General features: G+C 39.0%; 1 protein-coding gene across 3 annotated transcripts in view; it reads right to left on the bottom strand.

Annotated features, from left to right (window-relative positions):
• Positions 1–23322, bottom strand: part of OBI1 (ORC ubiquitin ligase 1) — a 45082-nt gene extending 21760 nt beyond the window's left edge. Inside the window, exons 1-4 of one of the 3 annotated variants that reach the window (XM_047720199.1) lie at positions 23286–23322; positions 8929–9064; positions 6698–6789; positions 3485–3733 (exon numbers count right to left, since the gene is read on the bottom strand). In XM_047720199.1, coding sequence (XP_047576155.1) covers positions 3485–3733; positions 6698–6766 — 318 coding nt within the window. In that variant the 5' untranslated portion in view covers positions 6767–6789; positions 8929–9064; positions 23286–23322. Of the gene's footprint in view, positions 1–3484; positions 3734–6697; positions 6790–8928; positions 9065–22288; positions 22444–23091; positions 23254–23285 lie in introns of those variants that run through there. The other 2 variants (XM_047720198.1, XM_047720197.1) reach the window with 2 other exon arrangements.
• Between the last annotated feature and the right edge of the window lie 940 nt (positions 23323–24262).

Below are 24262 nucleotides of genomic sequence, written 5' to 3' on the forward strand. Positions count from 1 at the left end.
ATAATCCCAAAGCACTTTGCAATTCTCCTATCCAGGGAAATAAACAGAGCTATGTTAGTTATCTTAGAGTCATTAAAGGACTATACTAATGGCAAATTTTTTTTTTCCTTTTCACATAAATGAATATTCTAAGCATGGTAACATTACACTATATGGAATCATTTGCAAAACTAATGCTAAGAGTTAATTCTCATGAACTCTGAGCTATAAGATTGATTTTGGGTTGCTACTTAAAAAAATAGTTTTTTAGTGATAACAAATCTAACATAATTAAACCAAAAGGCTTTCCCAAATGCCTCGGCCCACAACTTCTGGAGTTCTCAAAACTGGGTCAAATATTTTTTTTTTTTAAAGATTTTATTTATTGGGGCACCTGCATGGCTTAATGGGTTAAAGCCTCTGCCTTGGGCTCAGGTCATGATCCCAGGGTCCTAGGATCAAGCCCTGCATTAGGCTCTCTGCTCAGCAGGAAGCCTGCTTCCTCCTCTCTCTCTGCCTGCCTCTCTGCCTACTTGTGATCTCTGTCAAATAAACAAATAAAATCTTTAAAAAAAGAAAAAAGATTTTATTTATTTATTTTGACAGAGAGAGATCACAAGTAGGCAGAGAAGCAGGAGGGGTGTGTGGACAGGAAGCAGGCCCCTTGCTAAGCAGAGAGCCTGATATGAAACTCGATCCCAGGACCCTGAGATTATGACCTTAGCTGAAAGCAGAGGCTTAACTGACTGAGCCACCCAGCAGTCCCGGGTCAAAACTTTCTAATAAATTCTAAGAATTCTCTTTTGATTAAAAAAAAAAAATTCCAACTATGACTTTCTTTTTGAATTGTCTGATACCTAAAAATTGTCTAACAAAACATTAATTGCTAGAAAATTTAGAAGTTAAATATTGATTCTATACAAAAAGCAGTGTGCCTCAATTTTAGAGTCTTCTTAAAAGCTATTTAAATTCCTCAGTCATGGCATTTTTTAATTCCAAAGAATAACATTCCCTAGCCTAGAAACCAATCTCACTAATTTGGCAAGAGAATTGTCTTTTGTTTGACTAGAACATTGACATCTAAAGCATTTTAAAGTGAATGGGTCACAAAAACTACTGTCAACAAAAAGGTTTAACCCAAAATACTTAAAAACAGATTTCAAAATTCTGACAAATGTTTTTGACTAATTTCCAGAACTTATGACTATATTGCTCATCCACCCTCACACAAATATCCCAGGAGGATGACAAGAGAGGAAGGGCAAGAACATTCTTCTGGGCACAAAGGCTAGCTAGCTCTTGCACTTACACTCATGTAGGTTCTTTCTGGGCTTTTGAGCAGCTGCTTATCCTCGTGGTTGCAAACCAACCAGTACTGTGGAGGGTTAATTCTTTAAGTGACTGATAAACACTATTACTGCCCCTCTGAAGATGCAAGGAAAATCATTTACAATGAATTAAGCTTTCAAACATAGCACCATAAGAGGAGGCACTTAGTGAATGTTTTTTGATGATGATGATAAGCTTAAATTAGAAACTCATTTGATTTCTTTTCCCCATCCCTTCCATACTGTATCACCACATTTCAAGATCTTTCACCAGTACTGTGGTTCTCTAATATCCTCATTAGGAGCTGGCTGGTTCCTCAATGGTATCAGAGTTCTTTTCTTTTCTTTTTTTCCCCCCAACCATCAAAGGCATTTTCAGTTTAGGTGGGTCAAGATTACAAAGCGCAAAGTTCTGCCCATTTGTTGTACCTAAAAGAGTAATGAAGACTTCAGAGAACTATTTTGCATTGCAACACTGATTGGGTAAGGATACTGGCCTCATAATGGTTTCAAAACCTACCTAGGCCTTGAAATATCAGAAAACAACTCCATTTCACTCATGCTCTGTAGTCTGAATCTCTCATAATCCTGTATTTGTTATTTTGTACTTCACACTCAAATTTTGCTTCGTGTCCTAGTTTATTGCCTAGTACTACGTAATACCACCACCAGGCATCCAAAATGGGCTTATTAAATATCCCAAATAATTCTGAGGTAGCTTTGGGTATTGAATTTAACATGTAACCTTTAAAAGAGCGAAGAAAAACTGTGTTTTATGTACTTCTCTTTCACATAAAAACCCCTACACCACTTTTACAAGCCCAGAGTAATATCTTCATACAGATCCTCATCTTCAAAGAAGCATTTTATTGCCAAAAATTTAAATGAAGTTTAATAACTATAAAGGAAACCACGCAGAACTTAATAATAGCTCAAGAATACAAAGGGAAGTTAAAGGGACACTGTAGATTAATGGTATTGTAACTTTCCAGCTATCTTTCCTTTTTATATGCTCTTCTGGACAAACCAACAGGCTAATGTTGGCCTTCAATACCCAAAGACACTCCACACTTCCCCTAAACTTGTAACAAACTTAGTGCAATTACATCTGTAGTTTCTTTTTTCTCTGAAAGCACGAAGTTCCCTTCTTTCATTTCGGCCTTTTCTGAGCTCAAACAACATTTATTTTAGAGGTAGGTATGTGAAGATGGCTTGGTATTTACACTAAATTGCAGACTTCTATGCTACTTAGCTTCACTGAGGATCTAAGGGTCAGTATGTGGTGGTACTTCTTTAAAGAGCTCATTAATGATTTCAAGGAGACTGGATTTAATAATTCCACACAATAACAATAGTTTACGGAAATGCAGACAGGTTAAATGGGTGGTTGTGGACATGGATACCACAAAACCATCTCCATTCAGCATAGGATTCCACTGTGGATAAACTTGAAATGAAAGCCAAAGGCCGGTCCCTTTGGCCAACAAAACCCTCCAGCGCTTGGTTGTAAAAACCTTTCATACTGATGACAGGGATCTCTTTTCTTTTCCTAGACTGAAAATCCTAGAGGTTGCCTTTCCACCTATGCTTTATCTTGTTGGATGAAAGGAAGAATAAATGAAGAAAATGAACCCACTCCATAAGCTACAATACTTTTTTACATCGAGTATTCTAAAGCAACTACTCAAAGCTTCCTTAGAATTAGTCATTAAGTCTTTAACTACTTACAATCTTAAAAATCAGATAAGGGTAGTATCAGAAAAGATATGTTCTAAACATTCCATTTTATAGGTAGAGAATTGGATACATGTTCATTTTCATTCATATAGGGCAGTCACTGACACAAGCTTAAGAAAAAAAGTAAGGCAAAACACAAAGAGGGGTATAGAAACACATCCTTTAAACTGATGTCACTCTTGTACAAGAAGACGCAAACTCATACAGAAGCACGAGTCTCCAATTATGGTCACAAATGGAACGACCTGATAGTTCTTGGCAGCTAACGACATTCAAGAAGGAAAAAGTTCTACTGTTTAAATGCTCATCCAGAGATTTTTGTCTTTCCCCCAAAATCTTCTGAGTGAAGTTAATATGGCTATTTTTACTTTTGAAGGCACTTGAATTACAGAATTTTAAAAAACAACTACAGTAGAATTTTAAAAACCACCACTACTTACTTCCTTTAACTTATCCACATCATCTTTTACTTTTTCATAGATTTCATTAGCTGTTCTAAGTTTTTTCTTCCACTCTGCTACAGTTTCTGGGTCAATTTTACTTGGATGTTCTGCAACTGGATGCTTGTCTTCATTTTGGTTGCCTTGCATCAAGGTTAAAGGATCCAGAATAGTCTTAATTTGTGACTCCAAGCTGAGATTTTTACTCTTAAGATCTTCTACTTCCTTCTGCAGACAATCTATTTCATCCTGAAAAAGAATCACATGACCATTAAATAGACACAGATACTAAACACATATGTATGTTAAATTGAGGTCAATGTGTTTTTAAAATTTTATACTCAAAATTCTGTAGGTACACAGATGCATCAGAATAGTTTTATAAGCAAAAAGTCACATAGAGCTGAAATTCTCAAAACGTATTTGACTCTGATAAAAGCGGGCATTTCCACTGCCTTCATTTTAATTCAGTGACAGTTTGGTTAAAAAAATAAAAATGTTGGGGTGCCTGGGTGGCTGCGTTGGCTGAATGTCTGACTCTTGATCTTAGCTCAGCTCTTGATCTCAAGGTCATGAGTTCAAATCCCGTACTGGGCTCCACTTACTTAAAAAAATAAATAAAATAAAATAAAAATTAAAATGTCAAATCTTAGAATTTTATTCAAGATAGCCAGAAAACAAAACAAGTCACATGAATTCAACAAGAAAGTAGACTCTGCAGAAGAAAATTCTTAGGTATTTTTAACTGCTTTAGTGAGGGGAATTAAAAAAAGACAGTGTTGGGGCACCTGGGTGGCTCAGTGGGTTAAGCCGCTGCCTTAGGCTCAGGTCGTGATCTCGGGGTCCTGGGATCTAGCCCCGCATCGGGCTCTCTGCTCGGCAGGGAGCCTGCTCCCCCGCCCCCGCCTGCCTCTCTGCCTACTTGTGATCTCTCTCTCTCTCTCTCTCAAATAAATAAATAAATAAATAAAATCTTAAAAAAAAAAAAGTGTTGATCAGGGTCATAATAGTTTTATTTGATGTTTATATTTTTGCTTCTGCATTTGAAGTAGGAGTGTAACCCTATACCATGTCCTTCTACTTTCCACTCAGAATACGTGTAGTTAATTTTTAGTTTTACTTTTAACTCTTCTACATTCTGTTTCTTCTATTACCACTGTGACTATTTTAAGTAATAGTTTTCCCCATCTGGAACTGCTTACTGTCTTAAATCCAATTCCTAAACATTTGGTCTAGAATTCTTTTATGTGATACCATTTACTAATCTATAATAGATATTTCATCTTAAACTAAGATCGTTAGAAATTCTGTTGTTAGAAAATAAACTCCAAGTAGTTCAATAGCCAGTGAACTCTTTAAAGGATTAATCTGATTAATACCTAAGTATGATAAATATTAAGTATGTAAGAATACATTTTAGAGTTAACAGACAGTACTATTTACTATTTTAAATTGCAGAACACATCAAGTTAAATAGCGTTATAAATAAGAAAGTAAGTTTTTTGTTGGAATTAATATATTAATGAATAAACAAATATGAACAGGAAAACATAAATGAACGAACATTTATGCAATCATTTATTTAATCCCCACTTTATTTCAAAATATTTTTGAGGCAACTGAAAGCAGTTTCCATGCATATACTTTAACTTAAAAATATTCTGTATTAAAATAAGAGATTAATAATATCCCCTCTGGAGTCAACATAAAATAACAACTGGGCTTAAAAACCGCGCATATTCCAGGGGTACCTGGGTGGCTCAGTTGGTAAAGCATCTGCCTTTAGCTTGGGTCATGACCCCAGGGTCCTGGTATTGAGCCCTGCATTGGGCTCACTTCTCCCTCTCTTGCTCCCCCTGCTTATGAGCACTCTCTCTCTCTGTGTCAAATAAATAAGTAAAATCTTTAAACAAACAACAAATAAACATATTCCATTAGCATGAAGCTAATTTGGAAAATTTCCATCACCATATCAAATTGGCTTCACAAGAAAGAAAACTGCTGCACAATGTCACTAAAATGTAGTATTTAAAAAAACTAGATACATACAAGCAGAGTTAAACAGTAGTTACCCAGGGTGGGAAGGTAGAGGAAATGGGGAGGTAGGAGAAAGGAGATGGGTTAATATGTACAATGTTGTAGTTATATAAGATAAGTAAGTCTAGATATCTCACGTACAGCATGATGACTACAGTTAATACTGTACTGAATACTGGAATTTGCTAGCAAAGTAGATTTCAGGTGCTCTCACCACAAAAATATAAGTAGGTGAGGAGATGGCTATGTTAGTTAGCTTGACTGACACAATCCTTCACTATGGATATGTGTATCAAAAAATCATGTTGTGGGCACATAAATATATGCAATTTCTTAATTTTTTAAAAAGATTTTATTATTCGGGATAGAGAGAGAGAGAGAGAGAGAGAGCGCTCAAGTACAAGTTGGGGGGAGAGGCAGAGGGAGAAGGATAAGCAGACTCAATTAGCGGGGAGCCCTGCATGGGGCTCCATCCCAAGACTCTGAGCCTATGAAGTTATACACTTAGCCGAATGAGCCCCCCAGGTGCCCCAAATATACAAGATTTTTATTTAAAAAAACAAAAACAAAAACAAATCTCACTGATTAACATTAAAAAAAGGAAAATAGTATATTTCACACCAAAGACTCTTCGCTGGTAGCTGACATAGGTATATTTATTTTACGAAAACTAATCAGGCATAGAATTATCAGGGAATTTATAGAGAAGCAAAATGGAATGAAAGGTACAGTCACTGTTTACCTACCAGAGCACTCATCATGTCCTGTGGGGGATAGAAGACTGACTTTCACAAGAGGGTTTCTTTTCTCTCCCAACTTGAGGGAGCAAATAAAATGATGTGTCTGTTTAGGACAAATTTGGAATTAAAAAAGGGAAAAGAATGCTTATATTTGTTCCTGTCTTCTATTTGAAATAGAAAAGGGAAAAAGAAAAAAAAAAATGGTCAACTAAGATATTAAGTAGGCTCCACAGCCAACACAGGGCTTGAACCCACGACCCTGAGGATCAAGCATCACATGCTGCCAGTCAGGCAGCCCTCAAACAAGATATTTTTAAAATGGCATCTGAAGTAAGATTTCATTGGATGTTTACTCTAAAAAGTCCAGGGATTCAGATAGCTCAGTTTTAGCTTGAATTCAAAGCTGTCCTAATTTTAAATTATAATTACTATTTACCTCATACTCTTTGTGGAGTAACTCAAGTCTAGTTTTCCGAAGGTGCTTCCTGACTGTATGGCTTAGCATAGGTTCACTTTCACTTGTTCCTCCTACAAGGGGAAAAAAAAATCGTACTTTCATTCTGATTTAGGCAGTATGAAAACAAAGATAAATGGTTTTCTTATTGTATTATATAGTTCTCCAGCTAAATTTCTACCCTTTCCCTTACATGCACACTTGGGGCTGCCACCTAGAGCTTTTTTCTAGCTTAATCTTGAGAAAAGATAAATATCAAATAACACCATAATACCTTCAGTAAAATATCACAGGTGTTCACTTACCTGTGTATCTTATTATAATAAATTCAATGAAGGCAAAGGCTATATTTTGTTAATTATCAAATATGGACTACTGCAAAATCTGAATACCAGACAACTGTTAAATGATTATATTTATATTTAACCAATTAACATATTATCTACATTATCTATATTTAAATTTCACATAAATAATTATCCAATGCTTATATATATATATATATGTATTTGTGTGTGTGTGTGTGTGTATATGTATATATATATATACACATACACACACACACACACACATACACACGCATGAGTTCATATTATGATATATATATTATTATAACCAATGTATTCAAACGTACCTAGATACTGGTAACACAAATGAAAAGATTAATGCATCTTTTTACTGAATCTAACAACCCAGTTATGATAGATTATGAATCACAGCATTAACTGTATGCCCATAATACAATACAAATATACTTAAAATGAATTCTTCCTGAGAGCTCTTCACCTATGCTGTGGTTATTTTCTTTGTACTTCTTAGTATCATGACAGCAAAGGCATTTTACAGATGTTCTTTTTCAGGACGTTCTATCCAAGTACAAGGATGAATGAGCTATTTTACTTGAATTAATTTATGAAATATCACTTAGATATCAAGGCAGGAGAAGCGACGTGAGGAGAAGCTGGGGAAAACACATTCAAATTATTTTAATCATCAGAGTTCACAACAGAAAAATATTTCTTTACCGTATTTCACCCAGGTACCAAGAAAGAAACCTTGTAATAATCTCTGATTCCTTCCTTGGATTTCTTAGTTTCAAAGTCCTACTAGTTCTTCTTTTGTTCTAGTATATATCTTCCTTTCCATTCCCACTATAAGAATCTTACTAAGTCCATTTTCCCTAAATTGGGATTATTACAATCACTTCCTAGGTTTTCTGAAAAGTGTTTTTTGTACAAATGACAGATTCACTTTCAATTCTTCCTAAAGCAGAAACAAGTAAAAATCATTTTAATTTCTGTAATCTAAGAATTATGACTTACAAAATAAAATCCAAAATAAAATCCAAACACTACAAAAGCTCTTTAAATACTTAATTTTTCAATGATCTTCTAGTTCAAGTTTTATCTCCCTTTTACCCACACTGGTATGGCACTCAGTGTTATTTTTTATCCTTAAACCAGATTCACGTTCTCCCTTAACTGGGTCTGAGCCTCTTACCTGACATACTCACTTTGTGTCTCTTCCCTTCAACCCAACTCACATATCACCACCCAAGTAATATTCCTCAAGCACATTTTGGATTTTGCCACTCCCTTGTTCAAAACCATCAGCTCACTTTACTCTTCTATTCACCCACAAAGCAAGTCCCTGAATAAGTTTATTACTCAAGATTCTCCGCACTAGTCTCACTTTACTTTTTCAGTCTTATTTCAGTAGTCAGACCCAAACTAAACTACTGATCATTTCTAAAAACATGCTTTGTGTTTTCCAACTTCTAATCCTTAGTTCATGCAATTTCCTCTGTATGAAATGCCCTCCCTAATCTTTACCAGTTGAAATTTTATCCACTCTTAAATCTTGTGAAGCCACCTGCTTTATGAAGCCTTTCCTGATATTCCCAGCTGAATTTCCTTGCCTGAATTCTATAGGCCTCTTTTGACCTTTAGCATCTGCTGCTTTAAACCATTAATATTTTAGTCCACATGCATAGCCTCTACCATAATGTTAATTCCACAAGGCTCTAAGATTTTTCATAGTGGCTTGTGCCCCTCATGTGTTCACTTACAGATTATGCAAATGACCAGTCCATCCAGGATGACAGAGGCAAAATGATGTCAGTGAAAATTGTCTATTTTAGTCTTTCTCCAAATATACACTATTTAGAGATTGTTTCAAATCTGTTTTTGTGTGTTTATAAAATAGGCCCTTACCAATAATCTCTTTGCAAGGATTTTCAGGCGTGATGGGGACTCTGCAAGCTGGACACTGGCTATTATTCTTCAACCACAAATCGATACAAATTGAACAAAATACATGGTTGTTGATGCATATGACAGGCTGGCGTACCTTTGAAAAAAGAAACATTACTTTTAGTACAGGGCAACAGTCATAACTAGAATCCCAATAGGTTTAGTTTAGAGCAAACTCTAGTTTGCTCTAGTTTCTCTAGAGTATAGCAGAGTAGGTGCTTTAAAAGGAAATTACTCAGATTTATAAAAACACTGGTTTATAACTTAAACAACAAAAAATGCTGATAGAAATAATGACATATACTAAATATAAAAATCGTTGACTCCATTTATATAACCACAAATACTAATATATTTATATAGTCTTATATTTTACAAAGGGCTTTCACATGTATTTTCTCCATGTTTTTGTTTGTTTTAAAGAGTCCTGTGAGGTAAACACAGTAAATACACCTCACAAATAAGGAAACCAAACTGTGAGGAAACCAGATGGTTCAGTCAGGAGTAACGAGGTGTTTTGACTGTGTCTAGTTGTTTTATAAGACAAAATAGAAGAAAGAAGTTACTTTAGTTGTCTACCTGATATTGTCTGTTTACACATTTAATGTCTCTCTCTCCTATTAGAAAGGAAGCTGCATGAGAACAAGAACTTCCTTCATTTCATTCATTCCTAAATCTCTGATGCCTAGAAGACAGCCTAGTACACAGTAGGTACTCAATAAAAACTCACTGGATTAAGTAAATGCTATTAAGACAGTATTTAACATTAATTAGTTAGGGAACTGCCAGAGGTAATAATAACTTAATGTTCTTCAAGTAGCAAAAATTTTTAAATAAAAACCGAAATGACGTGGAAATGTTTAGGCTTTCACTTGATTCACAAGGTAATGTTACTGTGGGACTCAAAATACCTTTAGCATTTTCAATATTTCCCTGTTCTAATAATAAAAATACCATTTTACAGTCCTTCTACACTAGAGATCAGAAGATTAAGAGGAAACAGAGAAAGTACTGGGAGAAGAGAAAGAACCACCACAAACTACTTTTTTTAAAATTATGTTCACTTAGCCACCATATAATACATCATTAGTTTTTTGTTTTTTTTTTAATTTATTTGACAGATCACAAGTAGGCAGAGAGGCAGGCAGAGAGAGAGGGGAGGAAGCAGGCTCCCTGCTGAGCAGAGAGCCCGATGCAGGGCTCGATCTCAGGACCCTGGGATCATGACCTGAGCCGAAGGCAGAGGCTTTAACCCACTGAGCCACCCAGGCGCCCCATACATCATTAGTTTTTGATGTAGTGTTCAATAATTCATTAGTTGCATATAACACCCAGAGCTCATCACAACATGTTCCCTCCTTAATACCCATCACCTGGCCACCCCATCCCCCAATCCCTTTCCTCTGAAAATGTAAATTTGTTTCCTGGAGTCCAGAGTTTCTCATGGTTTGTCTCCCTCACTGATATCAACCCCTTCAATTTTCCCTCTCTTCCCCTATTGTCCTCCGTGTTATTCCTTATGTTCCACATATGATTAAAACTATGTAAGTTATCTTTCTCTACTTGACATTTGACTTAGCATAATCCCCTCAGTTCCATCCATGTGAATGAGAATGGTGGGTACTCATCCTTTCTGATGACTGAGTAATATTCTATTGTATATATGGACCACATTTTCTTTATCCATTTATCTGCTGAAGGGCATCTCGGCTCCATCCACCGTTTGGCTATTGTGGACACCGCTGCTATGAACACTGGGGTGCAAGTGTCCTTCTTTTCACTTATGTCTATATCTTTGAGGTAGATACCTAGGAGTGCAATTGCTGGGCCACAAAGCACTTTCTACAGAGAAAACGCTTGTGCTGCTCTATGTCTGCCTCAGAAAGATAATGAGTATTCATTAATTTGAAAGGGGGCTCTACTTTCAAAGAAATCACAGATGTATGGCGATCCATGAAAGGCAGGAAATCATTTTAAGTCTCACTGTAAAGAACGCCATGGTCTTAGCCTGGCTTTCCAAACACTAAGATGCTCCCTTGATTATGAACATTAACATAAGAAAACTAAACAGAAAAGATGATTCAGCATGAAATTAGAATTCCTTATGGAGAAACCAATTCTAATTCGTTCAGTTCAACTAATCTGAATGAATGAATGAATAAATGAATAAGACCATGAAGGACAGCTTCCCATACTCTTCTTCCAAAGTGCTCCTACCTACAGCAAGGACTGAATGCTTATCTAGAAGGTATTCCTGGTCAGAGTCTCAAGAGGCAGACAAGTCCAAATTTCCTTTACAGGTTCTATTTTTTTTTCCTAAAAACTCATGTAATTTGTCCAAGCTCACCATTATATATTTGTGGGTGTTTTCATTTCATCTTCAGTCATGAAATGCCTTTTTTTTTTTTTAAAGAATTTATTTATTTATTTGACAGACAGAGATCACAAGTAGGCAGAGAGGCAGGCAGAGAGAGAGGAGGAAGCAGGCCCCCTGCTGAGCAGAGAGCCTGATGAGGGGCTTGATCCCAGGACCCTGGGATCATGACCTGAGCCAAGGGCAGAGGCTTTAACCCACTGAGCCACCAAAGCGCCCCAAGTCATGAAATGTTTTAACAAAAAAAAAAATTTCTCAAACTAAGTACCAGAAAGATACTGCCAAATCTATCCTATAGCTTCCTGCAACACACACACACACACACACACACACACACCCTAAATTACTATAATATTCCTAGAAGTATGTGTACCCCTAAATCAAAAAATTCAACTAAAGAAAGAAAAGTTATTTCCCTGGACTTTTAGAGCAGTGATTTAATCAATCAATTAATTTATTTATTTTTAAAGTCATGAACTGATCTAAAATGGGTGAAAGCCAATGGTCAAAACATAAAGCTGCACATTTGGGAAGATTCAAGATGCTCTCCTACTCCTTACAGGCTTCCCTCATTAGAAGCACATTTAGGGCGCCTGGGTGGCTCAGTGGGTTAAGCCTCTGCCTTCGGCTCAGGTCATGATCTCAGGGTCCTGGGATCGAGTTCTGCATTAGGCTCTCTGCTCAGCAGGGAACCTGTTCCTCCTCTCTCTCTCTCTGCCTGCCTCTCTGCCTACTTGTGATCTCTCTCTGTCAAATAAAGAAATAAAATTAAAAAAAAAAAAAAGAAGCACATTTAAAGGCAATCAGTATTTTCTATGTAACTGCTTCCACAACAAGGTTAAATATCTCCCCAATCTAAGAAATGGGTTTGGATAACTCAGTGGTTGGTGCTATCATTAAATAAGGTGAGAAAGAGGGAGGAAGAGAAGGTCTGAGAATCACCAGCATAAAAAACGATGGCATTTAAATTGATAGGACTAGAGGACAGCCCTCCATGGGCAGAGGAGCTGCGGACAAGGCATTCTATCAAGCAGAAGAAGGAAAAAGAGGAACAGCCAGCAAAGTGAACTAAGAAGGAGGGGACTGTGCTAGAGGACAGGAGCATGATCTTACAGAAGGCAAGAAAAGAGACTTCCAAGAGGAAGAGAGTGGCCAAGCATGTCAAATAATAGGAGAATGAGCTTGGGTGGCTCAGGCAACTACGTGTCAGACTCCTGATTTCAGCTCAAGTCATGATCTCAGGGTTATGAGATCAAGCCCCATGTCAGGCTCCTCACTGGGCATGGAGCCTGGGAAAGAAAAGGAAAGGAAAGGAAAGGGAAAGGAGGGGAGGGGAGGGGAAGGGAAAGGAGGGGAGGAAAGAAAGAAAAAATGAGCTTGATATAGACCAGAAATGACTATGGGATTTAATTATATGGAAGTCACTGTGATCTTACTGACAAGCACTGTTTCAGTAAATGGTAAGAATGGAAACTTGACTGAAGGCTGAGAGACAGTGACAACAGAGAATATAGACAATTCTTCATGTTTTGCTGTGAAGTAGTGAGCGTAAGAATTAAGACCATGGTAAGAGATGCCAATGAGAATGATACAGTTAAGAGAGGATATTAATGATGGAGGAAGAAGAGGAGGGATTAGAACCATAGGCAGCAAAGTCCCTAAAAAGTCAAGAGGGAATAAAATCCAATGCATAAAGCAGAGGTTTTGGCTGTTAAGGGACTGAGGATCTGTCTTTCATGGTAACAAAAGGGAAGGCCAAGGGTGTCAGAACAAATGTAGAGGGGTTAGAAGATCTGTTGATGGGAAAATGAGAGAATTCATGTTCTAACTATTCCAACTGCTTATTTTTTAATCATTAAATATGAGGAGAGGTTACCAGCTGAAAGTGAGAAGTGAGTATCAATATCAACTTGAGAAAATAGAATAAAGCAGCTATTTTGAAAAGCAAGAAAGTAAATTTACTAGTAATTTACAATATAGCAGGATTGCCACGCACTGTTGAGTTCCTATTTGAGATCTGCGATTTTTACTATAAACAAAAACCAATTAACACAGGTGTGTATTTTTCTTACCAATTTTTACCTATTCGGTTTCAGGCAGGAAGCAAATAAGTAGATGGGTTTACTCAGAGCTGGATTTTTGCCAAGGAGAAAGAGAGAGAAAAGGGACTGATGATAATAAATGACCATGGCTAACAAGGGACATGAGTATATGAATGGTAATGATGACAATGAAAAAGTGATATTCATGGAGTCAATGAACTGGTCTTGATAAGGCTGAAGTAATGCTGGAGAGTAGGTATGATGAAAAGAGGATCAGAGTAAGATGCTTAGAGTCAAAATACCGGAGGTGGTACAGCTGCTTTCTTTAATGTTTTTTTCCTGGGCCATCTCATCTGGCATAGTTCTATTTCCTCTCTTAATCTCATGTATCACATGATGTTAACATCTTTTCTATGACAACTCCTGAGAACCCTCTGTAACTGGACCTCAGTAAGTGGCAGAGCTTAGGCTTTGAGAGACAAACCTGGGGCTAACTCCACCTCTGCCACTTGAGCTGTTGACCTTGAGTAAGCCTTTTAGTTACAATGAGCATAGGTTTGTCTCTAAAGATAGTGGCTTAGTATACTTTTCATCCAGGCATTAAGATTTAATAACGTAAAGATAAAAACACAGAGGGTTCCAGATAGCAATCCCTCAAAAAAAAAAAAAAAAAAAAAGAGAGAGAGAGAAGGAAAAGAGAAGGTATCAATATTACTGTATCTGTGCCTCGGAGCCAACTCCATATAAGGCTCTTGTAGCTGCCTCAATCATAATATGTCCAAACCTGAACTTTGCCTCCTCCACTCCTTATCCAAGTTAATAGCACCACTACCTCATTACTTTAACTAAAATACTCAGCGCTCTCTCTGACTGGCCCTTTTTACTTAGCCTCACCATCCAGTTGGTCACCAAATCCTGGTATCATATAACAAGTCTAAGTGCCCAGAGATTTTAAGATGCACCAATATTTTCTGTACCACAAGAAAAAAAAGAATGAAAAATGCTGCCAATTACAAATGCAAGATGCCATCACTTGCAAGATATAGCCAGGTTTCAAAAAAGTTATAATGTGGAAAAATTATATCCCAGAATTGTTAAAATTTGGCAAATCTACCTCTAAATGCTTTTTGCTTTTACTTTTACCTGTCATGTATCCCTTCCTTTCCATCTGCACTTCAATAATGGGTTCAGGTTCTCATTCTTTTGCCCATGGATCTAGAGCAATGATCTCCTCCCATGCAAGCTTCCTGGCTTCCAAATATTCACTTCTGTCCACCTTTTTCTTTCTTTCTTTTTTTTAAAGATTATTTATTTATTTGTCAGAGAAAGAGTATGCACAAAATCAGGGGGAAAGGGCAGAGGGCGAGGGAGAAGCAAGCTCCCCACTGAGCAAGGAGCCTGAAGCAGGACTTGATCCCAGAATCCTGGGATAATGACCTGAGCTGAAGACAGACGCTTAACCAACTGAGCCCCTGTCCACCTTTCCTACTGATGCCAGAGCTGTCTTTCTAAAATAGGAATTAGCAGCTTTCACTGCTCTCCTGCAAAACAGCAATGATTTTTCCCTGTTCACAATTCTAAGCATAGCATTCAAAGAGCATAATCTGGTTCGTAAACAGCCCTTTCATCTGCTATTTCAGTACTGATCTTCTATTTCAATCCTTGATATAACCTATACTTCAACCACACAGATCTACTTGATGTTCACCAAATTAATAGGAACAGGGGAGGCTCCTTGTTTATTGTGCTCTCATTTCTTAGGTTGACATAACCTGCTGGTCTCAAGCTTCCACATCAAAATAGAATCCCCATCAAAACAGAATCCCTTCTACCTTTTAAGATGAAAATAAGATGCTACCTCTTCTAAAAGGCCTTCATTAATCCTTTTTAGAATTAACTGGGTCTTTGTCTGGTTTTCGTAAGGGTATTCTTTCTGCACTGATTTAATGTTCATTTCTTCCTGAATGGTACTTGGAAAGTTGCTTACATCCTGCTTCCCTATTAGATCTCAGGCTCCTTGGGGGCAGCGGATGAGCATCCTCATCTTTGTGTGCACCAACAGCACTTGATATAATGCCTTGCACACTCTAAAAGTGAACTCTGATGTATTAAAATGAAAGGCTGAAATAATGTTCCTAAATGCATCTCAGGAAGCAAAAAAGTCAATGGCCACTACGAAACTGAAAAAGCAGAAGTTTAACCTTCCCATTTAATACGCCAAATTCTATAGAAGAACCACTACAGGCAGATTACTTAGCTCTCTCTGCTAAGACCATTGGTAATGCCACCACAGAAGAATCATTTTCACTGTCTGATACCTGGTATTGTCACTGCCATTGTGTTGGAGTTTTAAAACAGCTGACTAATTAATTTCTTTGGACCAAGTACTTACCAGATGACAATTTTTTTTTTAAAGATTTTACTTATTTATTTGACAGAGAGATCACAAGTAGGCAGAGAGGCAGGCAGAGAGAGAGAGAGGAGGAACAGGTTCCCTGCTGAGCAGAGAGCCTAATGCAGGACTCCATCCCAGGACCCTGAGATCATGACCTGAGCCAAAGGCAGAGGCTTAACCCACTGAGCCACCCAGGCGCCCTCAGATGACAATTTCTAAATAATGGTTTAAATTTAGCTTAGGAGAAAAAAATCTGTAAAGAAGAAATAACTACTAAAACAAATGACTTATTATTTATTTGACTATAACTTACAGGAGCAAAATACAAAGAATCTAGCCTTCCCTCAATTCCTGTCCACCCCTCTTCCTCTACCCAGATCCTGGGATATACAATACCCAAACACGCACATAATTTTCCTTAATATAATCTTCCTGAGATGCAGAAATAGTCGTAAGTTGCCCGTTATTAGACTTTATATCCAATTTACTCTCAATGAGGTCTGTGGCAATAAAACAGTATTCTTATGAAATAAAAATATTGATGACAATGGCAAGTGACAAGTATAATTTCCAAACTCATCTGGAGTAAACACATCGAAATGATATTCTAGGGTAATACACCCTGAGGCTGGTGAGAAGGAGGAGGAGAGAGAGAAGAGAAAGCAAGGTATAAAAAGTGGGTCCTTCTCACTGGAATGGGCCTGAGGGGCAGTCCTAGGTGCAGAAAGATTAACCCTAAATCTGTAATTCTACTGAGTAGTTTTCATTTCTTTTAAGATGTTTCAGTTTTAAGAGACCCTACCACCAAAGTTCCTTTCTTAAAAAATAGATGTACCTGAGAGGAGTCAAAAGGGGTTATTCTCTAATAACCATATCATCCTTGACTCACTTACTAGACGTTACTATACATTGGTTTATTAGGACAAGGCTTCTCATCTTCAGCACTACTGGTATTTTGGACCGAGGAACTTTTTTTTTTTTTTTTTTTAAAGATTTTATTTATTTATTTGACAGAGAGAGAGATCACAAGTAGACAGAGAGGCAGGCAGAGAGAGAGAGAGAGAGAGAGGGAAGCAGGCTCCCTGCTGAGCAGAGAGCCCGATGCGGGCCTCGATCCCAGGACCCTGAGATCATGACCTGAGCCGAACGAAGGCAGCGGCTTAACCCACTGAGCCACCCAGGCGCCCTGGACCGAGGAACTTTTTGTTGTAAGGAACTCTCCTGTATATTGTAGAATGTTTAGCTAGCAGCATCTCTGGGCTCTTCCCACTAGACATAACTAGCACACCCCTGGAGTCAATCAGAAACATCTCTAGGCATAGCCAAATCTTCTCTGAGGGATGAAATCCACTCCCACCCCTTTGAGAACCACTGGTCTAGGATATTTACATGAATTTTCCTAATACCATGGCCCTGGTAGTGTCAAATTCATTTTCAGCTATGGAAACTGAGACTCAAGGAAATAATAATACAGGTTGTAAGTAGCAGAACCAGTATTTAAGCACCATCCAATATGACTCAACTGCACTTGAGTGCTCTTTCAAGTAAGAAATAGATTTTTCTTCCTTAGGCAGAGTTAGTAAACAATAGTCTGAGAGGAAAAAATAGAGGGCGCATGCCTGAAAGAAGCAAAAGATTACAATCAAGACTTTGGGATCAGTGGGGGCTATAGAAAAGGGGCACTGATAAAGGTGATGGGAGGGAAAGACAACTTAACCAAATGCCTGGCAATTACACTTAAAGTCAACTCCTCTGTTTTTTATCACCTTTGCTAGAGACTAGAGCTAATCTTTCTTCAAAGAATATTCCTTCTTGCACCTATGTCAAAATTTTATGGGCTTCATTAGACAAGACCTAGAAAGACTGTGAAAAAGAAGGCTGAGATATAGAAATCATGGTAATAGCTCCCCCACTATCACCAACTTTGGGAATTTGGAACTTTTCTAAATAAAATTTCTGGATTGTTTTTGTTATGTTTCAAGAAATATTTGGCTCTGGATCAAAATTTTGGTCCTAGAACTTTAAAACTGTGTGATCCTGAGAACTAAGTTCCTTAAATGTCTATTGGTCCAGGTCCCCATTTCTGTCTAGGTAAAACGAAAGGTAATACATTTTGTCCCACCTTTATCCCTCCTTAGAATGCTTTCAGTAATCTTATTTGTTTAGTAAGCATGCCAGCTATTACATACCAACTTTAAAATTACTACGATATATCAACACTTTTTTTCAGTTAATTTTCTCTTATGCTCTAAGTATGTTTAAAAACCCACAACATTATTATACATTTTTTAAAGTGTCTGCATTCTTTAAACTTAATTTGGAAAAGAGAAAAATGTAGTCCATATGGCTTTTTTCAAAGCAAATTACTTGTGACAGTTATGTACAAGGCTGGTTCTTAAATCCACTCCTGGGAACTAAGAGGCAATCAGGACTCCAATGTAGGCTCAGTGTACTGAGGCTGATAACATGCTGGCCAATCACCAGCCTCTGATGAACTCTGATGAATAAATTTAGTCAACCTAGAATGAGGACTCTAAGTTGCATAAAGCTTTGTACCTAGCCTTACCTTGTCAACATTTTTAATCAATAATATGGGTGGAAAGCTAAACAAGAAGTCCTCCCTGGGGGTGGGGGGAGATTCTTCTTGTAGTACTCTTAGCTGGAAACAGTCCACCCTATTACTGGACTCTATAAGAAACAGACACCCCACAATCGAAGGAAGCTGATTTCATCTCAGATCATTGCAGCCAGAAAGCTTGCCCTTACAAAAGTATAAATCTTAATATTGCAGAGCTACATAAAGCTTGATTCCCTCCTAAATGAAAGAGTTTATATTTAAAGATTTGCCATTAGGGTGCCTGGGTGGCTCAGTCTGTTAAGCCTCTGACTTCAGCTCAGGTCATAATCCCAGGGTCTTGGGACTGAGTCCCGCACTGGGCTCCCCGCTTGGCGGGAAGCCTGCTTCTCCCCCTCCCCTGCTGTGTCCCCGCCCCCCCCCCCAAATAAACAACAACAACAAAAAAGATTCACTATCATGTCCATTCATGCCAACACAATTCCATTCCACTTATATTTAAACCTCAATTTCAACTCCTTTCCAAATGATTTCAAAATACTCTCGCTTATTTATATTTATTTTAAAGTCTGGTATCCCAAACTGAACTAATACTCAAGTGAGGAATAACAATACAACATGCTAATGTTAAACACCATCAGAAGTCTAGCTGCTTGGGACTTCACTTCAGAACCTCCTACATCCTTTCTTAAAACTAACTAGGGGCCACATGCGGAGACATGTCATTCATGGAAAAATGCAGACAAAGTCAACAAAGGTACTACATGCAACAATCATTTGATTTCACAGCATGAATCCTAGCTGAAGAAACAAATGACTGGAATTATCTAGAGATAAACTGATCTGTAGCAATCTGGTGCCAGGACCAAAATGTCATTTAACAGATATCCTGAACTAGATGATTCTATATTTCTGCTTGCTGGCCCACTAGTCCAAGGCAAAGGGAAAAAATTAAGGAGGAACAGGCAAGAAAATGTGTTACACAAAACTCATCCCACAGGATGTATACCTACCTTCTTCAAGCCACACAGAGCTCTTGTGATATTGGCAAGGTTCCTAAACATTGTTGGGCAGAGAATCCACCTTTAAGACTAAGGTAGAGACAGGCAGAAAATTCAAAATGTCTAAACTGTCTAATTTTAAGTACATTTATAAATACAAAAGGTAAAGTATTGACAATGTGCATACTCCACTACTTTACCTCTCCATCCTTCCCCATCCCAGTAAGCATCTATATTTTCTATTTAGATTTGAGATCTCTCCTACCCCCACTTTCTCCTTTAAAGTAATATGCATTTTTTTTTTTTTTTTTTTTTTTTTACTGTGACCTTTCAGGGATAATGGTCCCTAATTCTGTTGAATAAGCAAAAGAAAAGGATCTTGCTGATAGTGAGATTTGGGGACAAATAATGAGGGTGGCAAAAGAACGGTTATCTGTGGGCTCTGGCTAGGCAGAAAGGACCTTAAGGTAGATCTCAGAGTTGGCTGGAGATGCTGTGTCAGAGAGGTGGAAGTAACAATGGGAACATGTTACTTACTACCCCAGGTTATGCTATCTCCAGTACCCCCATACCCCCACGAATTCAGTACGTGGGGAGGGTAAATGGCCCAAGCATATCAGATTTGCTTTAAATATACAAAAAGCAACAGTTATATGGAACCAGTTAAAACCTCAGGACATACTGTGGCAATTTCCAGAACAAACAGATATCACGCCATTGGGAAAGGAAATCTCCATCAAGTGAGTGCACTGCCTCAGAAAGCAACTGGGAAGAACAGTTACTTGAAAGGCCGGTTTCCTTATATGAGGGCCAGTCTGAGCACCCGTACTAAAGGTAACCATTCATTGAATATTATTATGTCCCAGACCTTATGCTAAACACTAACATGAATTACTTGATATAATCATCCCAAAATGCAAGGAAAGATGTTGCTACTATTAACCATTCCCATCTTACAGATGAGGACACTGCTCTGAAAGAGGTTAAGTAACTTGTATAAGGTCATGTAACTAGTAAATGGAAGAAGCTAGAACTTACGCAGTCTGAGCATAGAACTCAGGCCTTCAACTACCACACCTTTAGATAACAGTTTATAAATCGTTCATCTTTTATTTGCAGATTTCATTTTAGAACACTGCTAACAAATACAGGGGAAAAAAGAGAGAGAAAGGAAGGGAGGGAAGGAAGGAGAGCCTAATGAGGTCTGCTCTCATGAGTTTTTAGGAAGAAATCTACTGAAGATACAAATGATAATGACAGAGGTTGAAACCATAGACTATAAGACTTCATTTTCTCATGTTTAAAAAGCAGGGTCGGGGGTGGGGGCAAACAGCCTGTCTGTCTCACAGCACCGGTGAGAGGAATTAATGAAGTACTTAAATACATACAAAAGCATTCTGTAATCTACAAAGCACTATACTGGTATCATTTCTGTTACACACAAAAAGCATAGATATGGAAAATCAACCAGGCAGAACACATTTTCAACACAACTACAAAAGGGCCTATTAACTAATGGAAACTAGATAAAAGCATAGAACTGAGACCACGTAAAAATTATTTCCCAAGATGTTTCTATCAGCTTTTAATGCTACTGCTGGGAGTATATTTACTCAGAATTTAACATATACTGGTGGGAACTTCCTATCAGAATCCAAATGTAGACTAGCAAACACAAACATCACCTCCTCCTCCCAGCTATGTAAGGAAGGCAGTGGCAGCAAATGCCAGCTCAAATACCACCCTCCAGGCAGCCATCCTTGATTTCTCCAGTCAGAATTGATCAAGCCATCCCCTATATACCTTCACAGCACATCTGCTATTTCCTTGGCATTTCATTCTGAGGGATATCAAGTTATCAGTGGCTTCCAAGCCTGACTTCTAACTTCTTGAACTCAGTAAATTCACACAGAACCCCAAAGACCTAAGGCAGAGAATCATGTTGGCTGGCACTCAAATGTTTGCTCTATGAAGTTTGTACGTCTCAATTCTGAGTAGGTGGCTGTAGTTTCTGCATTTTAGGGTAAACCCAAACACATCACAAACGTAAAAAAAAAAAAAAAAAATTCCGGGTGGAGAAAAAGCTCCTTGTTCATATACAGTATCTTCTCCTTTCTTGATCCATGCGTTAAAGAAATGCTCTTTTAAAAACCGAATGGGAGGCACAAACGGAAACGGAAGGGCCGACGAATGCTTTAAAGAACCTTCAAAATCCCGTTTCTAATTCAGAACTACTCTGTCCCACCTAGTTTCACGAACACAGCCGGCACCTTCTGCAACACAAAGAGAGGGTGTTCTAGCTCAAGGCCGATCCGTTCTTGGAAAAAAAGACCATGCCTCTCATTTTAAACACCACTCAGGGGCGGGTACTATTTACTTTTCACATTTTGAACCCAGAGCAAAGGCCACTCTAAAGGCTGGGTTAAGCAAAGGAAAGGAGGTTGGAAATGGAAAAGACTCCCCAGCTAGCACTGCGGGCAGGCCCAAGGACAGGAACACTCGCGCAGGGCTCTAAGGAATCCTAGGCAAGGCTCCCAGGAAACGTGCTTCAATGGGCTTCACTACACGCCACACGGGTGGCACAGGGGCAGAAAACACCGTTGTGATTCCTTCCTGACGAGGCCTCCTTCGACGCCGGAGTCGGCCCGGTGAGGCCGCCGGCGGACGCAGGGCCGCTTGGCCGCCCTCCCTTCAGACCCCAGGCCGCTGTCATCCTCCTCCCAAAGGCACACAGATGAACCCAGTCATCACGACGCGCTCCCTCCGTGCCCCAGGACGCGGCCTCCCGCTGCCTCGGGAGAACGCTGGTCAGCGTCCGCATACATCTCGGCGCCTCACGCCCCGTCCCCGCCACACACGGAGACCGCCCTCGGCTCCGGAGGGCGACTTCATACCCGACCCTGTTTCGTATTAGTGCCCAGAGTCACCCATTACCTTCCCCAAGCAAATGTGGCACGTGATGGGCAGAGTGAGCGACAATGTAACGTTCTGCACAGTCTGAGCCATGGCAGCGTTCAGAATCCCGCCAACACGGAAGTCCCGCCGACGGCGGCTTCTCGCCGCGTCTGGGGCCGCGCGAGGCCGGCTACGGCAGCCCGGCAGGGCCACAGCCCGCCGGGAGAGGAAACGAAAACGCGCTTTCCAAACGCGCGGTCGCCAGGGCTTTTCTTTCTTTCCTTCCTCCTTCCCTCCCACTCTCCCTCCCTTTCCTCCCTTCCTTTCATTTAAAAGAAAAAAAGAAAAAGAAAAGAAAAGAAAAAAGAATTCCCGTGTTGGGGAGCTGCAAGATTCTTGAGAATGGGAAGGAAGGCTGTATATTACAGGCATCCGTGGAGGATCCTGAAAGTTTAAACGAGAAAGCGCGGAGCCTAGAGGAAGATAGGGAAGGCGATTTTAAATGCCTTGCCTTTTCCCAGAGGGTGGAGGGGGGAGAGTTTTCCGTCTAAAAATTAAACCCTACACAGCCTGCAACACATGGCGCAGTCAAAACAGGAAGGGAAAAGATGTTATCTATACATTTTAATTTTCGAAACAACTTTCTGTCTCTCTCAGGTCTTTTTCCATCCTGAAATGATGTAATGTCACTTAAAAGCAACAAAGAGTGATTGTCTCTTGATCTGTTTCCGAGACAGGTTACATTTTATCACAACTTTCCCTGAAGACATGCTTTTCGTTGGTCCTTCAGTGGTTTCTAAAAGAGACTTAAGGGTCCGAGCCACGGACTCTGATTTACACACCAGTGAGAATGCTGCAAATAGTGCTAGTTGTCCACACTCCCGGAAAGCACGTGCACAAGCATTTAAAGCCTTCGTTTCAGGTGCATGTTGAATAAGATATGTATCATTGTGCTGTAGAACTCAGAAGGACAGTGTGTGAGGTTCTAAGTCAGCATTTCCTACCAGCGAAAAAGAAAAACTCTAAAAGTTCCTACCTCAATCTTGAATAGAACAGATTTGAAATTTAACAGCAGCTGACTTAAAGTGAGAAAGAGCCAGTGTGATTAAGTTATGCAAACAAATACAATTTGTGAGTAGCGAGATCTAGAAACAAACCTATGGGACGACTTTTGGTAATCTTTACGGAAAAAGAGACAGTATGATCACAAGAAGCGCGTGGTCAGTGGAAAGGGGTTCTGGACCTGCATTGGGAGGGTAGAATTCCCTGCCCTACAACTTCCTGGCTCTACTGGCTTCAAACAATTTATTTAACCCCTCTGCTTCTTAGGTTCCTTTTTGTTAAAGAGTGTGTGTGTGTGTGTGTGTGTGTGTGTGTGTGTGTGTGTGTGTGTGTTATTAAATGAAGTCAATGTATGCTTAAGATCATGTTTTTAAGATCATGTTTCAAAGAAACAGACAGTAATGAGACTGGGCCAGCTAGGAATTCACCTAAAGAAGGCCACGTCCAGTTCAAAATTGTCTCACAGACAACAGTGAGAATTCTAACAAACGGCTCAAAATTTAATTTCCTGAAAATTGGAGGCCATTGTGTGTTTGGAATTGGAGAATAAGGCAAAAATAGTCACATCGCTTGTCTGGCTATTAGCCACTTTTTCAAAGTGCTTGGCATACAGTCATCTGGTTTGGTTATTTTCTGGCTACTTGAAGTGATATTTTTATGGGGTCAAGCTTACATGTTTTGCTAAAGCATTGTTCCTGTCCCTGGGTGTAGATCTGAAACTTCAGAATGAGAAAACTCCAGGTCATTCATTACCACTGTCATTCAAGTTTCACCTTTCCCAGGTCCTGCTGCGTTCTTCCTACTCTCACCTCGCCCATTCCCTGTTCTCACCTCGCTGATACCTAAGATGGTGTGTTAGGACCTATCATACCCACCCTCTGAGTAGGATGTAGGACTGAGAATGTTCTGTCTCCCACATCCATCCCTGAAAACAGTGCAGCGGGGAGACAT

Source organism: Lutra lutra, chromosome 3 (genome assembly GCF_902655055.1).
Source record: "Lutra lutra chromosome 3, mLutLut1.2, whole genome shotgun sequence".
Lineage (NCBI taxonomy): Eukaryota > Metazoa > Chordata > Mammalia > Carnivora > Mustelidae > Lutra > Lutra lutra.